This window comes from Triticum aestivum, chromosome 2A (assembly GCF_018294505.1).
Source record: "Triticum aestivum cultivar Chinese Spring chromosome 2A, IWGSC CS RefSeq v2.1, whole genome shotgun sequence".
In the NCBI taxonomy this organism is placed as follows: domain Eukaryota; kingdom Viridiplantae; phylum Streptophyta; class Magnoliopsida; order Poales; family Poaceae; genus Triticum; species Triticum aestivum.
Window position 1 is genome coordinate 91,159,530 of NC_057797.1, and position 13,406 is coordinate 91,172,935.

General features: G+C 44.4%; 1 protein-coding gene across 1 annotated transcript; it reads right to left on the minus strand.

Annotated features, from left to right (window-relative positions):
• Positions 1-628: 628 nt before the first annotated feature.
• Positions 629-12,599, minus strand: LOC123187736 (SAC3 family protein B). The gene is made up of 17 exons (XM_044599661.1): positions 12,107-12,599; positions 11,168-11,296; positions 9,694-9,888; positions 9,296-9,499; positions 8,674-8,802; positions 7,774-7,938; positions 7,326-7,544; positions 7,024-7,235; positions 6,801-6,901; positions 6,475-6,690; positions 6,130-6,357; positions 5,970-6,061; positions 5,789-5,882; positions 3,890-3,982; positions 2,828-3,813; positions 2,636-2,750; positions 629-2,527 (listed from the first exon to the last, which is right to left on the minus strand). The coding sequence occupies exons 1-17, from the start codon at positions 12,490-12,492 to the stop codon at positions 779-781; spliced, it is 5,313 nt and encodes a 1,770-aa protein (XP_044455596.1). The 5' UTR covers positions 12,493-12,599; the 3' UTR covers positions 629-778.
• Between the last annotated feature and the right edge of the window lie 807 nt (positions 12,600-13,406).

Here is a 13,406-nt window from a genome sequence, read left to right on the forward strand (position 1 = left end):
GCCGGACCCGCGCACGCTCTCAGCCGGGGAGGAGCTCATGGACGGCGGCGACCCAGCCGCGCTCGACGCCGTCGCCGCAGACCGTCCAAACGCCTGGGACACAGCCCTCGTGGTGCCGGTGCTGGTGTCGTCCGGGAGGAGGAGGGTCGGCGCCATGCTCCGCCCACCCGGCCGCCGCGCTCCGCCCAACTGCGGCGCTGAGAGGACGCGGGCAGGCGCGGGCGGAGGCGCGGCGAGGCGTGCCGGAGCGCAGCGGCGGCTTGGGCGGCCGGGTCAGGGCCTCGTCGGCGCGAGAGAGGCATGGGAGAGGAGAGAGGGTGAGGGTCCCAGATAAAAAAAAGGAGAGAGGGAGGTGGGAGGCTGAGGGTGGGCCAGTTGCATGCAAAAGCTAGCGCCGGTGTTCCCAGCTCGTCCCCAGCGCGCCGGGTTCCGGTTGAGAGCGCCGGCACTAACTTTGCCCAAATCCGGCGCAAATCAAGGCTATGGGGGTGTGGCTGGGAGATTTTTTTACCGCCGGCATGCAAAAAGTGGCTTGGGGGGGCGTCTTGGGGGCCCTAGTGGAAATGCTCTAAGAGATTTCTGAACTGAACTACTGGGAAAGCTAACAGCTAGAGATACAACAAACGTATCCACTGGATATCTGAGCTATATATGTCTACAACACCATGACATTCTCATCGGATAATGACACGACCTAACAAAACAATGTTCTATCACTCAATGATATCCAATGTTACAAGTTACACCAAGCGTCGCGGCCTTTCAAAGGCTCGGCAGCTCAGAAGTATATGAAGAGCTTCTCATCAATCTTGGACTGCAGCTTGGCGCACTGCTGCTCTAGCTTGGCAAGCTCATCGTCCCATTTGAGTGGAACCAAATCTCTTAGCTCTACTCTTCTCGGTGCGTCGTGCGTGTCGTCATAGGTAGCTCCATGCATTGGGTTTACCTCACCATCAATGTGTGCCAGTGCCTGAGGTTCGTCGCATGCTGGGGTCGGCAGCGGAGGTGATGGAGGTCTCAGTGGTGGACTGTCAGAATCAAGGTCACAACTGACCTCAATGATCTCGTCTAGCGAGAGACCAGATGGCACAGCAGGCATCATGTCATGGTCCTCCAAAATGGGCGCTTCGCCTATAGTATCGCTGTTGGCAGTGAGCCCATGCTGTGTTGCAGGGGGCTGGTAAAGACGCTGACTCAGGACATAAGCTTCTGAGAAATCTCCGGTAGAAAGCCTCGCTAACCTCCAGTTGTAGATCCGCCGGAAGATAGTAACCCAGTTCGGCACAAGATAGTGATTCGAGTCACGGAGCTCAAGATCAACACCTTTCTGCACCATAATCTTTGCCTCAGCAACCGCCTGGGCTCCATTTAACAACTGAGCCGACTGGGTCAGATATCTCGTCAAGCACTCCTCAAGATATAGCTTCTGATCTTGGATCTGCCTGCCCATGTAAGATCCTTGTTTTAGCCAAGACAAGTCGTCACTGAACCCTGGAAGCTGCAAACACTTTACGGTTTCTACCAGCGGCTGGATTCTTGATGGCGATGACCATCCAATGCTAGGTAAGAACATTTCTGTGAACAACCTCTCACTGCTCCATCTCTCCAGAAGATCAATCTCAAGAGCTGGCCACTGATTAGGACTTCTGTATGCTGCTGCCAAAATCTCTTCTCCAAGCTGGCTGACAGCGTTGTTGAATACTGAGATGCAATGCTCAGGACCAACTTCAGGTGCAACACGCTTGTTAAGTAGCTCAAGTGATGGGTTCAAGTAATTCAGAAGTAACTCGTGTGTCTTCACGAGGATGACATCAGGCTGTAGAGGAAAACTGTTCGCCATCCACTTTAAACCTTCTCGCAGCTTGTCATCGTCAAAGAAGCCATTGATATAACCTTCAGTGCAGCTTCCAGCTAGAAAAACAACCAAGGATGAAGCAATCTTTCCTTCACTCAGACCGCCGACGCCAAGCTTATCAATGACATTTTGTGACGCATAATCATACCCTTCATTATATGTGTCACCACTTAAAATCAGAAGAGGGAGACAAGATTGAGGAGGTATGGAGGCTAACAGACTGCTAAATCGTGCCTTCTGCATTTCCCACGGAATGCTTTCAGATACCACAAATACTATACAGTTTGTGCTGTCAGCAATTTCGTTACCAATAACTTGTTGGTCACTGGCCCTGACAACAGATAGGCAGCATACACTCGGAGAACTGAGCCACGTTCTCCAAATTGAGAGGTCTGCTGAAGTAAGAAGCAATCCATTATCTTCATTTCCAGAACCCATGAGCTTTTTGAGTAACCATCTCGAGGCAACATTGTTGCTCTGAGATTTCATGGCACCTGGTGGGACAAGTACTAGCATCTTCCAGCAGATGCACCTAGCATCAGGTTTCTTTTCAGTTAAAATAGGACCAACCAACTCTGAGACATTTAGTCGTGACCAAGATCTTTGTTGCCGTGTGTATCTTTCTTTAAAGGCATGGCCAATGTCTAGCTCGTGGACTGCATGCTTTGGCACCTTCATTGTAGAAAAGTCATCATTTATCGTGGACTTACAAATCATCAAAATAAATTGCAGAAAACACCAAGCTTTGGAATAAATAGAACATGTCTATGGTAGACTTACCACTGCAGTTTGGTGAACTGGTGGTCCAAGTGACAGAGAATTCAATGCTGCAATAGCAAGGGCATTTTTCTGCTCTCTCAGAGATCTCTGATCCGCAGCACGCTGCCTCCATTTCCTGTATGATCACAGTAAGACAAAGGTTCGGTACATTAAAGAATTATAGTGACATAGATCAAGGATAACAAAACCAACCTCAGTATCAACTTTAGCCTTTCATCTGAAATTGTTTTCTTTGGAGACACAACAATTGGTAACGAGTCATATGTTGTTTCATTATTATTTTGGTCATCTCCATCCTCATGACCAGGCAATAGGGAACCTGTAGGCCACACACGTTCTATTAGATTGACTTGATGATATGATGTACTTTCATCATCCAAATCTGTATCACTGCCAGAGCCATGTGCCCTGAGCTCATCTTCCTCTTCATGCATATGGGCGTAATCTGAGGATACACCATCTGCCAGAGGATGTGAGACTATGGTTGCCACCAAAGCATCAACATGTTGAGTGTAGGCTTCTGACTGCGGTATCTCCATTTGTTCTCTCGAGAAGTCCACAAAATCACCATTCTGGTCTTCAGATATTATGAAATCATCAGTCATCGTGATCTTGCCTTTTGCTTTCGGTGAAGCTACTCTCTGGTCATCCATCCATCCTGTGTGCGAGAGAGCATGCTTGGTAGCACGCGGAGAAGTGCTAAGAATAACTGGAACACTTCCCTTTCTGCTACCAGTTGGGGAAATAGGACTTGAATATGTTGAATTGAACTGTTTATTGCCAGCTTTTGGAGAAAACAGGCCAGAATACGGCGAGGTAATCTGTCCGCTAGAAGTGGGAGAAACAGGTCCAGAAAACGATGGGCCAAACTCTTTTTTCGCAATAACAGGAATCACAAGGGCAGACCGTGGCAGAACCGGCTCTCTTTTGCTAGCTGGGGAAGGAAACCCGACAGAATATGGTGCAACAGTCGCTTTTTGACCAGTGGGAGCACAAACTGGACCAGAAGATACATCATCCACTATTCTCTGTGATTTCTTCGAGTGCACAAGTTCAGAACAACCAGATGGAAAATCGCTCTCACTCTTAAGAAAAGGCCCTTCTTTCACTAGGTACGGTCCTTCATACTGCTTCGATCCAAAACCATGGTATTCTAAGAGACTTTCAATGTCCTCATCCTGAAAAAGAAAGACACAAGATGATATCAATTTTTCCATAATGAATAATTTACTGTTTGAATAAGAGAACACTTACCTCCATTGCAAGCCACTCCACGACATGTGAAATAGGGATGCCTTGGCCAATCTGCAGACCACTGTGCAATGAAGCCAGAGCTTGCCTTCTTACCTGGGTAGAAGAAATGGGTTAAGCTTTACAAAAGTGTGAACTGACAAACAATTAGCCTACTACTAGCAAATAGTGAAAGATAATACTATTAAAACAATTTCCTGTGCACAGAACAACAAAGTATATCTGATAAGTGGCCCTAATACAGTATAGGAGCAGAATTGTGGTCTATGGTCAAACAGGCATATCCACAATTCCTAAAGGGACGGAATAGGTCTACCAGTGTTGCACCATAACTTGAAGAGGATCATGGTATGGAAGAGGTAGACTAAAACTCACGCTAGACGACATTAGGTGCGAGAGACTTAATTCTGTCTTGGTTGATCTGAAGTTCTGAACAAAACGCAATGACGTCCTCTGAGGTTCATGTCATCACACCCTTCCTGTAAAAGCAGGTAGTCATCGACCTACAGGATGTTGGCCAGGCGGCTACATTGAAATCCTTGGTGACCTCAGCAAGCCAAGGGCTCAATGCCAGTGTTGCATTTCGCGAGATATCAGCAAGACTCCAACGACAGTTTATGGTGATGAGGAGCGGCCCTTAGCATGGCCAGATGTTGTGGAAACTGCCCACGGCACGGCGAACGTGCACCAGACAGCAGCAACGTGAGGACATCCTGACCTGTCCATTGTGATCTCACCACACATACAGCCTGGCTTCGATTGACAGTGCCGAGAAAACAGCTGGGACAAAACAATGGCCATACTAATGTTTGAGAGTACAGACAACGAAGTAGAGATTAAGGCGAGATGGTAGTTTATTACTGTAGGATTTAGGAAAGCTCGATGTTAAAGATATTAAGTCCAGCATGCGTAGTTTATCAATTAGCAGGAACGGATGATGCATCAGTAGCATGGAGGATAATTAGGGAAGAGGTAGAGATAAGAGTTCAATTCGTTTACAAGAAAGAGTCTCAAGTATTAAGGGCGAGGTTAAGTAGCAACATGATAAATTGATAATCTTTCAGATCAAGCAAGAAATGAATCATGCACACCTCCATTTGCTAACTCTGAACCCGTCTAGTTCTCTCATCCAAATTTATGTCATTCTATCTCCTTCTAATACCATATTGGCTTCATTCCCTTTGGGCTTTAAGTCATACTGCTTGGCTCTACTCTCTATGGCAGCAGTGCCATGAACTAATGTTCACATCAACCATTGTTTCCAGAAATTTTGATTAGTGACTTCTCAAAACATAAGAATACTTTAACTAATACAGAACGTATTATAAATGTAAAGAAGTACTACCTCTGTACCAAAATATAAGACGTTTTTGTAGGTTAAACTAACCTACCAAAACGTCTTATATTTTGATACGGAGGGAGTACAATACTGGCCAGGGAGAACTAGTCAATGCCAGATAGTGGCGGATCCATAATTTTTACCCTGTGCGATCAATTATTACTGTCACATTTTCATACACTATATAGACCGTATATGTAAACTGTAACAAGTAGTCAAGTACAATGGTCGTTTCAAAAATTTGAAGGGTTGATAGATCCCACTACTTCCTCTAGCTAGCTAGGGCTGAATCAGCTTACAGTACAATGAAAACATGACAAAAGTTAAGAATTTTATTGTGCTACCAAGCACCTTTTGTCTTGTGAAAAACAACAGCAGGTCCTACTAATTACAATGAGAAACTGTCAGTTCTGAATTCTGGTAACACGTTTTATTATTACAAGGTTACTTGCCAGTATAGATGCACAATAGAGAACTAGAAGTATGTGCATATTTGAACAAATAATTTCAGTAAAAGGATATGGTACAAAAATGAACAGCCTTTCATCGACAAACTATTCTACCTTCGCGAAGTGAGCATGCATCAAGCAAGCCTGCAAATATGTTGCTTTCCTTGCAAGCCGGAAGAAAGCAATGTAGTTTCCCATTCTGCATGCTCTGAATTGCATGACAAAAGTTGGTGTTAAGTCAAATCAAAGTTAGTAAAGACCCAGGAATTCAAATTATGCCATAAGGTATGACTACCTTGCAACTTCTCTTGCAAACAAGACGTCTGGGCTGCCTCTAATTTCACGAGACATCTTAGCAAGGTCCAGAGATAACTCAGAAGGTTCAACCTGATTCAGATGTACACAGAAGTCAGCAAAACAGCAGAAAACAACAAGACCCACTCAATTCACCTCACCTTGTAACCAGGATGCTTGTCTAACTTGAGCAGTGCATAATAACCCCGGAACTCCTGTTCTGTTGAGAAGAGCACACCATTTCTCCTATGGTCTTCATACATTTGAAATAGCTCAACTGATGTTTTGTTCATCTGTTCAATGTTGAGGTGTGCATCAAAACCCTCTGAAAAACCTTCTCCTTTGCTGTACTCACATAACTCGTGCATTGCTACAATGTGGAGCCTTATCTGGTCAAGAAAATAAAAGAAAAGCAAAGTTCACGATGAAACTTACTGGGAAATAAGTTTACCCAAAGAAAAAAAAACATTTACGGACAGTGGGAAAAATAATAAAATTGGAATTACCATTTGCTCGAGCATAGAAATAGCCTCTTGATTGAAGAAATGTTGCATTCTAAGATCCATTCTTATCGCTCGCATCCTATCCCACAAGAAGTTGTATAAGCCCAAGAAACTATCATCATATGTGTGATCCAGCAAACTAAGAAGGTATGACATGGTCTTCTGCAGAACTGGCAGAGGCCTGATCAACTCTGCATCTCTCTCAGCAGTCCTAGTATACTGTATCAATTAGATAATAACTTCCATCATGCTTCCTGTTACTGGTGATGAGAGATAAATTCAGATAGAATCCTGTCATACTGGCAGGTGATAAGGTAAACATTATATACCTTTTTAACAGCAAGAAGCTCGGTGGTTTGGTTTCTGTCTCCACCTAACCTCTCGTACCTATCAAGATCTCCCTTTCTCTCGCGCTCCGCCCTTTCAGGCTCTAGAAACAAAGCACGAATACATGTTTGTAAGTAGCATGGTTAAGAAAATACATTGAAGAGTTGAGAATGACCAAAATAACATTGCGCAAAAACAAGTGATATGATCTAGTGCAGGAATCACCTGGGCACATATAGGAACAAAGCCCAAGAATTGCGGCTAACCCTGGGGGGTCCATGTCAGCCATAGTACTATCATTTGATCTGACTGGAACTTTTCCCATTGAAGAGGCTTGTTTCTGTTTGTCCGCTTTTGCGAGATCATTGATATTTTCCACTGGCCTGCTTAGTTCAACATTGAAACGAGCCAAACGCTTGGCTTTTGCCTGTTTTTCTCTACAGCAAATGTTACATGAGTCAATAACAACAAACAGTATATTTGATGAAAAAAAAGGGTTTGCCACATTATGAAGCTGGCATAAGCACCTCTCAAGTTCAGTTGAAGGGATAAAGTCGTCACCGTCATCCAAAGGAAGGGTCACGCTCCTAGAATTGAGAATCGAAGGCTTTGGTGGAGAAAATGTAGGTGTACTATATTCTTTTGAATAAGTATCTGAAGGACGGAACTGCTGATACGGTGGTGAACGCACATCACCAATGCGAGATTTTATTTGACTTCCAACCTTGAGAAGGGATGCTTCAGACCTGTAATAATAGCAACAAAGTCAACTGCTAAATGACATAAAGTAAAAGATAAGCAAGCACAGTAACAGATCAATTCGTTTATTAACTACCGCTCCTAGGCATAAATATGGTAGATGTGTTAGATTGTGCTCTTACTGGTCATAATTTATTTATTTTAGTCGTTATTGCATCTTTTATCAAAACTAATAAGTAAAACTGACATACAGCAAAATAAACTCGAAGGATTTACCTCTGGATATCAGCCTGTGAACGAAGATTCTGGGCTGCAACATTACTGCTGCCAAAACCTGCAGGTGCCGGCCTAATGTTGTCTCTAATATCTGAAGGTGCCCTCATCCTTTTTGAAGTTTCAATACTTACATCATCAACCAAGGTATCCGCATAGTTTATCAGTCTGTAAAGGAAGCAGCAGGAAAATGCTTTATGCATTAGCCACAAGTCCACAATACATCACTAATGCAACTAGTCATTTTAAATGCCAGATTTCAGGCTTTAGAATTAGCGCTCACAGGAACCAAACCCTAAACCGAAAACCGAAAAAGTTAGTAGACAAATAGTAAAGAAGAATTTCACAGCTCACATTTCGAAAAAAAGAAGTCACTAAAAATGAAGAGAAAAAAAAGGATTAGCATGAAAGGTTAGTGCATACTATTGAGGGTTTCCACATTTTAAGAGCTCGAATAAAACACTAGTTGCTTAATATTCCTTTAGTGAGACTAAAAGCTACAAGGAAAATAAATTTTCCAAAAACTGTGTAGAGAAGACCGTCTCCATGTTCGTATTCTTGATTCAGTTTGGTAACACACTGACCAAGTAAAGAGAACACGTTACGTAATAACAGGTGTGTCATGTTTTGTTTGGTAACCCATGCCCAAAAATGACTATGCCCAGCATTTCACCCATTTCCATACTGAATTGATTTTCCAATGGATGATCATGATTATCTAACTTTCTCCAGTCTAGGATATTTATACGAATTCAAAGTAGCAGTGATTACCTATATATACATACGTTGTGGGGTGTTGAAGCACTTAGGAGTTAGGAGATCACATGTATATTTAATTATTTATGCAGCAACAGAAGAAAACAGGCACGCCATAAAGAAATGGCAATCAGTAGATGGTAGTACCTTCTAGCATTTGCACCAGTGCCATGACGAGCTTCAGCACCATCAACATCCTGATAGGATAAAGTAGGTGACCTAGACCTTTTTGAAATGCTATGATCCATTGTTCGACTTTGAAGTGGAGCTGAGAATCTAAAGAAGGATAAAAGGAAGAAAATATTACAGAGCCATAAACGCATATGTACCAACAGGAGCACAAGCACAAGAGATGGCATTAACCAATGATTTTACAGTGATCCAGGTAATAAATGTGATCACAGAAGCAAATTTACGTTCAATTTGCAGTATTGCGTTACAGCGCGGAAGTTCGTTATATCCATTGCTAAAGTTCTTTTGAATAGGAAGAATGTCCCAGCAGGGGGAGAGGGGTTACTCCATGCAAACCTACCAGCATCACAATGTTGAGCATATTTCTAGTAAAAAAACTTGAACAGCTCGCAAGACAATCACAATAAATATTTTATCTAAAAGTTTTTTCCTTTTCTCGACTCAAATTAGTATCACCAAAGACTATTTAAATAAAGACTATACAGGCTGCATACTACTGATGAACACAAAAAAATCAAAAATATAATGGTGCTCAGATCAACTATGTGGCAGTTTACGACAGTCTAGCCGACAGCACCTTTGTTCTCTCATATGATCGTTCATCTCTTGTTGAGCCGCACCACCAAGCACTGATGAAGAAGATGTACTAGTCCCTGAGGCAGGACGGGGCCTCCCAATACCAGGAACTAAATTGCTATTCAGAAGAGGAGAGAATGTAGCACATGCATCATGAAAAGGAGACTGGTTCTGGATTCCAAACTTGGAAGGTGATAGATTAGGCCTGAAATATCAGTAAAAACAGGGAGATAAGCAGCACAGCACGACCAGTGACATTTAGTACTGAAATACTAATTATTAGCTAAGTAACCGGTACTACACTCTTTTATGAGATAATTTGCAGTGAGACACTAATAAAACTTAAAATACAATTAGAGTAAACAATTACTAGTTGACAATTTCTATCGAAGAACTCACATTTGCACATGATCATGAGGCTCAGCACGCTGTGTAGGAGTTAATTTTGGAAGGCTTGATGATGGTCTAAACTGTCTGCTCATGTCTAATGGTGGTGATCTTGCTGTCTTTCCAGTCTCTGGAGGTTGCATTCTCATTTGCACTGAAGATTGCGCACTTTCATTTTCAAACAACGGGTCTGCATAGTTTACCAACCTATCGATGGAAGAGACATTAGATTTAAAAACACTGATAGCTGTACCCACAAGGTTATAGTTGCAAGCTCCAGGGAAACCCAACTGAACTCACATCCAACAGAAAAATCCTCTCCAGACCTACACAACCATAATCCATGTAGGGTGGTCCATACAAAGACATGTCAAGCATGCCAGCTAAGATCAACTACACAACATGTAGCGTATCCTAGTATAATGATATGCACCATTTTTCATTTAAGAACTGACGGTGATTGATGTATTGTTCTCTGACCATGGCCTTCTGGCAAAATAACGTACTCCCTCCATTCCCTTATACAAGGCCACAAACTCATATTACAGGTACCAAGATAAAATTTAATGACTCCTTTGCAAGTCAACTTTTCTTTTAGTTAACCAGGATCATTAATACATCACAAGTATGCAACCAATGAATGAGAAGGAAGTGACTGAGTGTCATTATGACTACATGCATGTAAGTATTAAAAAGTTGCTAGTACAAGGAAACATCATTAATTTTTGCCTCGATTACTGTTGGTGGCCTTGTATTGATGCAAAATGTATTTTTGATAGTCGCCTTGTATAAGGGAATGGAGGGAGTATAAACAACAGCATTGGTACCTTTGGTTTTAGCCCAAGGCTGCCCTACCAAATACTACCTCCGTTCCCTAATATAAGACCTTTTAGCTTTTTCTTGAGTCGTATGTATCTAGACACATTTTAGTATGTATGTACACTCATTTTAGTATGTATGTATCAATATTTTGAAATAGCTAAAAGGTCTTATATTAGGGAACGGAGGGAGTATTTGGCTAGCCAAAGTTTGGTCAAGCTTTTGCTTACCCATGAGTTTGCTAACATTGGCAAGAAATGAACTAGAGTGGGCAAAAGAGAAGTTGGCATTTCAAAAGTACTGGCAACTATCCAAGCAAAGACCAAAATTTTGGTCATGAGCTGAAAATTGGCAGGGTGAGCTTTGTCCACCATCCAAACATACCCTAGAGTTCAGCAGAGAGTGATGAATATTTGGCTCAGTGGCTCATTGCGCAACTTTCAGAAGAAGATTGCATTGTACTGACAAGGATTGTCCCACCTACAACATTTGGACGACTTAAAGGAGAACAGTCGCTGGGTGACCTATATCTACGTATCAAGCCCTTATGTACAAATTTTCTGCACGCCATGTATACAAATGTTTTAAAGATATTGACTGGAATATATTGGATGTCCATTATGAATTCAGATAGCTTGACGAGAGATACAACATGAAGTAGTTTTACCTTCTTTGCCCCATACCATTATCATTTTCTGAAGGAACATTCACATGCTGATTTGATAGATTCGGCGGGGACCTGCTCCTTGAGGAAATACCAGGATGCATGGGCCTGCCTATGGATGGTGCAGCTACTCTGAATGCGAACACAAAAACAATCCATCAATAATGTACCATGGGTATCGCAGGTTTGGAACTGCAACCAGATGGGCTAGGATTAGGTGATTAACCACCAAAAAAGTTAGATCTTAGTCTACCATTCCAGCAGCAAGGCACCTTATCAGATATTTTGAGTTGGCTTGAACAACATGCAATTTTAGATGTTCCTTTTTATGTGCCATACCCTGCTCAATATCATTCACTTGGTACACAGTCACCAGTGTGGCTAAGTCTTGTGAATTGGCAAGTCCCTCCGTAACAAAATAAAAGATGTTTTTTATGCCCTATGCAAAACCAAAAAACGTCTTATATTTTGATACAGGTAGTACATGGTTGCTTCGTGCCATGCCAAGTCTTGCGAATTGGCTACATGGTTGCCTCGTGCCATGCCACGATCTCTAACGATCAACTTAGGACAATCCGTATTGTAGAAACTAGATCACTAGAGTTGCTATGACGCGCTAATAGTCAAATGTCGCAGGCATACGACCAAATACAAACTCATATGCGCATTTAGCCATCTCCAATGGGGAAACGGAAATCATACTCTATGCAATCACTGAATATGTGAAACTACTGCGAGTGGAATATATCTGCACAACGCCAACTACACTATGCGTCAGATTCTGAAGCTACTACACGCCTGTTCTTACAGTTACAGCTACTTGGATGCAACAGCAAAGCAAGTACAGAACAGAAACCTAGCCGACACTAGCCAGCCAGCTCGACAGCAAAGCTCAAACAACACAGATGCCACTTGAGGGTGTGGGGGGTGGGGAGCACTCACCTCGGCTGAGACTGAAGATGGCGCGCGGCGTGGCGAGCGGTAGCAGCGGCCGCGCCTGGGTCGACGGCACGAAGAGGGCTCGGAAACCTCACGGGACCGGAGGCGCCGGGAGCAGCTGCGGCCGGGCGCGCGGAGGGTGCCGGTATGGGGATGGGAGAAGTAGGGTGAGAGATGGGAGCCGCTGCGGAGAGCTGGGGGCGAGCGCTCGGGAAGCGCGAGGAGGGGGGCACGAAGGGGGCGGCCGGGCGAGCCGAGGGGAACTGCACGGGGGCGGGCTGCGCCGCGGGAGAAGGGGCGGTGGCCGCGCCGGCGCCGAAGGCGAGGGGCGCGGAGCCCGGGCCGCGGTTGAGGGGCCCCGCGTCGCGGCCGAAGCCGGATGCCTCCATCGCGGGGCGCGGAACCCTAGCCGGCGGCGGGTGTTCGTCGCCGGCGCGCGTGGAGGGAGGAGGAGTGGGGTTTGAATTGCAGAGAGATCGGAGGTGGGGAGGGGAGGGGAGGGAGCCGCCGGGTCGAAGCTTTTGGGTTAAGCGGCTCGGCGGGCAAAAGGGCTACTGACAGGTGGGGCCGGGCCGTCAGCCGAAGGTGGAATCAATTGTAGAGAGGTGCCTGCGGAATCGTGTATTCAGCTGTCACTCCTCGTGAGGTGAAGCTGTGAAGGCCGATTATCTTGGCCGTTCATGCATTAACGAACGGAACTGATAAGTCCCGAACGTTCGACGTTTTTACACCTCGTCCCGAACGCACTCGTAGCCGTCGCACGCATCTTGACGATAGCCCTTGCCACGTCATCACCAGGAGTCGTTCGGGACGAAGCCAAAATCGAACGAACATTTTCACTCGCAGGCGTCAGCTCCCTCAGTTATCACCACATCTCTCCATTCGACCCCCCACCCACTCTCTTAGGCTGGTCATAGTAGTGAGTAACTTACACTAGTGTCATGCATATGACACTAGTCTAAGTTACTATTTTTATAGTGTAAAGTAACATAATAGTAGTGTTATAGACGGTTTTATTTATTAACTTGTAGACTTATTTTGTATTAGGAAACGCTATGTTACAGTAACATATTATGTTACTATTTCTCATTAACTACTTGTCACATAAGTAAAAATTTCTTGAAGTGTGTTATATTACTAGCTAAGTTACTCATACTATGACAACGGCGTTGGGCAGGTCGGGACAACGGCGAAGGCGTCCGGCGGTCGGAGCGGCGGATGGTGGCGTGCGAGTCCGGCGGCGATAGATGCAGGAGGCTTCGGCGTTGGCTGGGCACCAGGCCGCGGCCTTGCATGTCACCGG

Coding starts and splice junctions, on each gene's coding strand:
- LOC123187736 (XM_044599661.1), bottom strand. CDS start 12,492: ATGGAGGCATCCGGCTTCGGCCGCGACGCGGGGCCCCTCAACCGCGGC. Junction 7,939..8,673: donor ACTGGTGCAAATGCTAGAAG/GTACTACCATCT, acceptor CTTCCTTTACAG/ACTGATAAACTATGCGGATA. Junction 6,062..6,129: donor ACAAGCATCCTGGTTACAAG/GTGAGGTGAATT, acceptor CATCTGAATCAG/GTTGAACCTTCTGAGTTATC.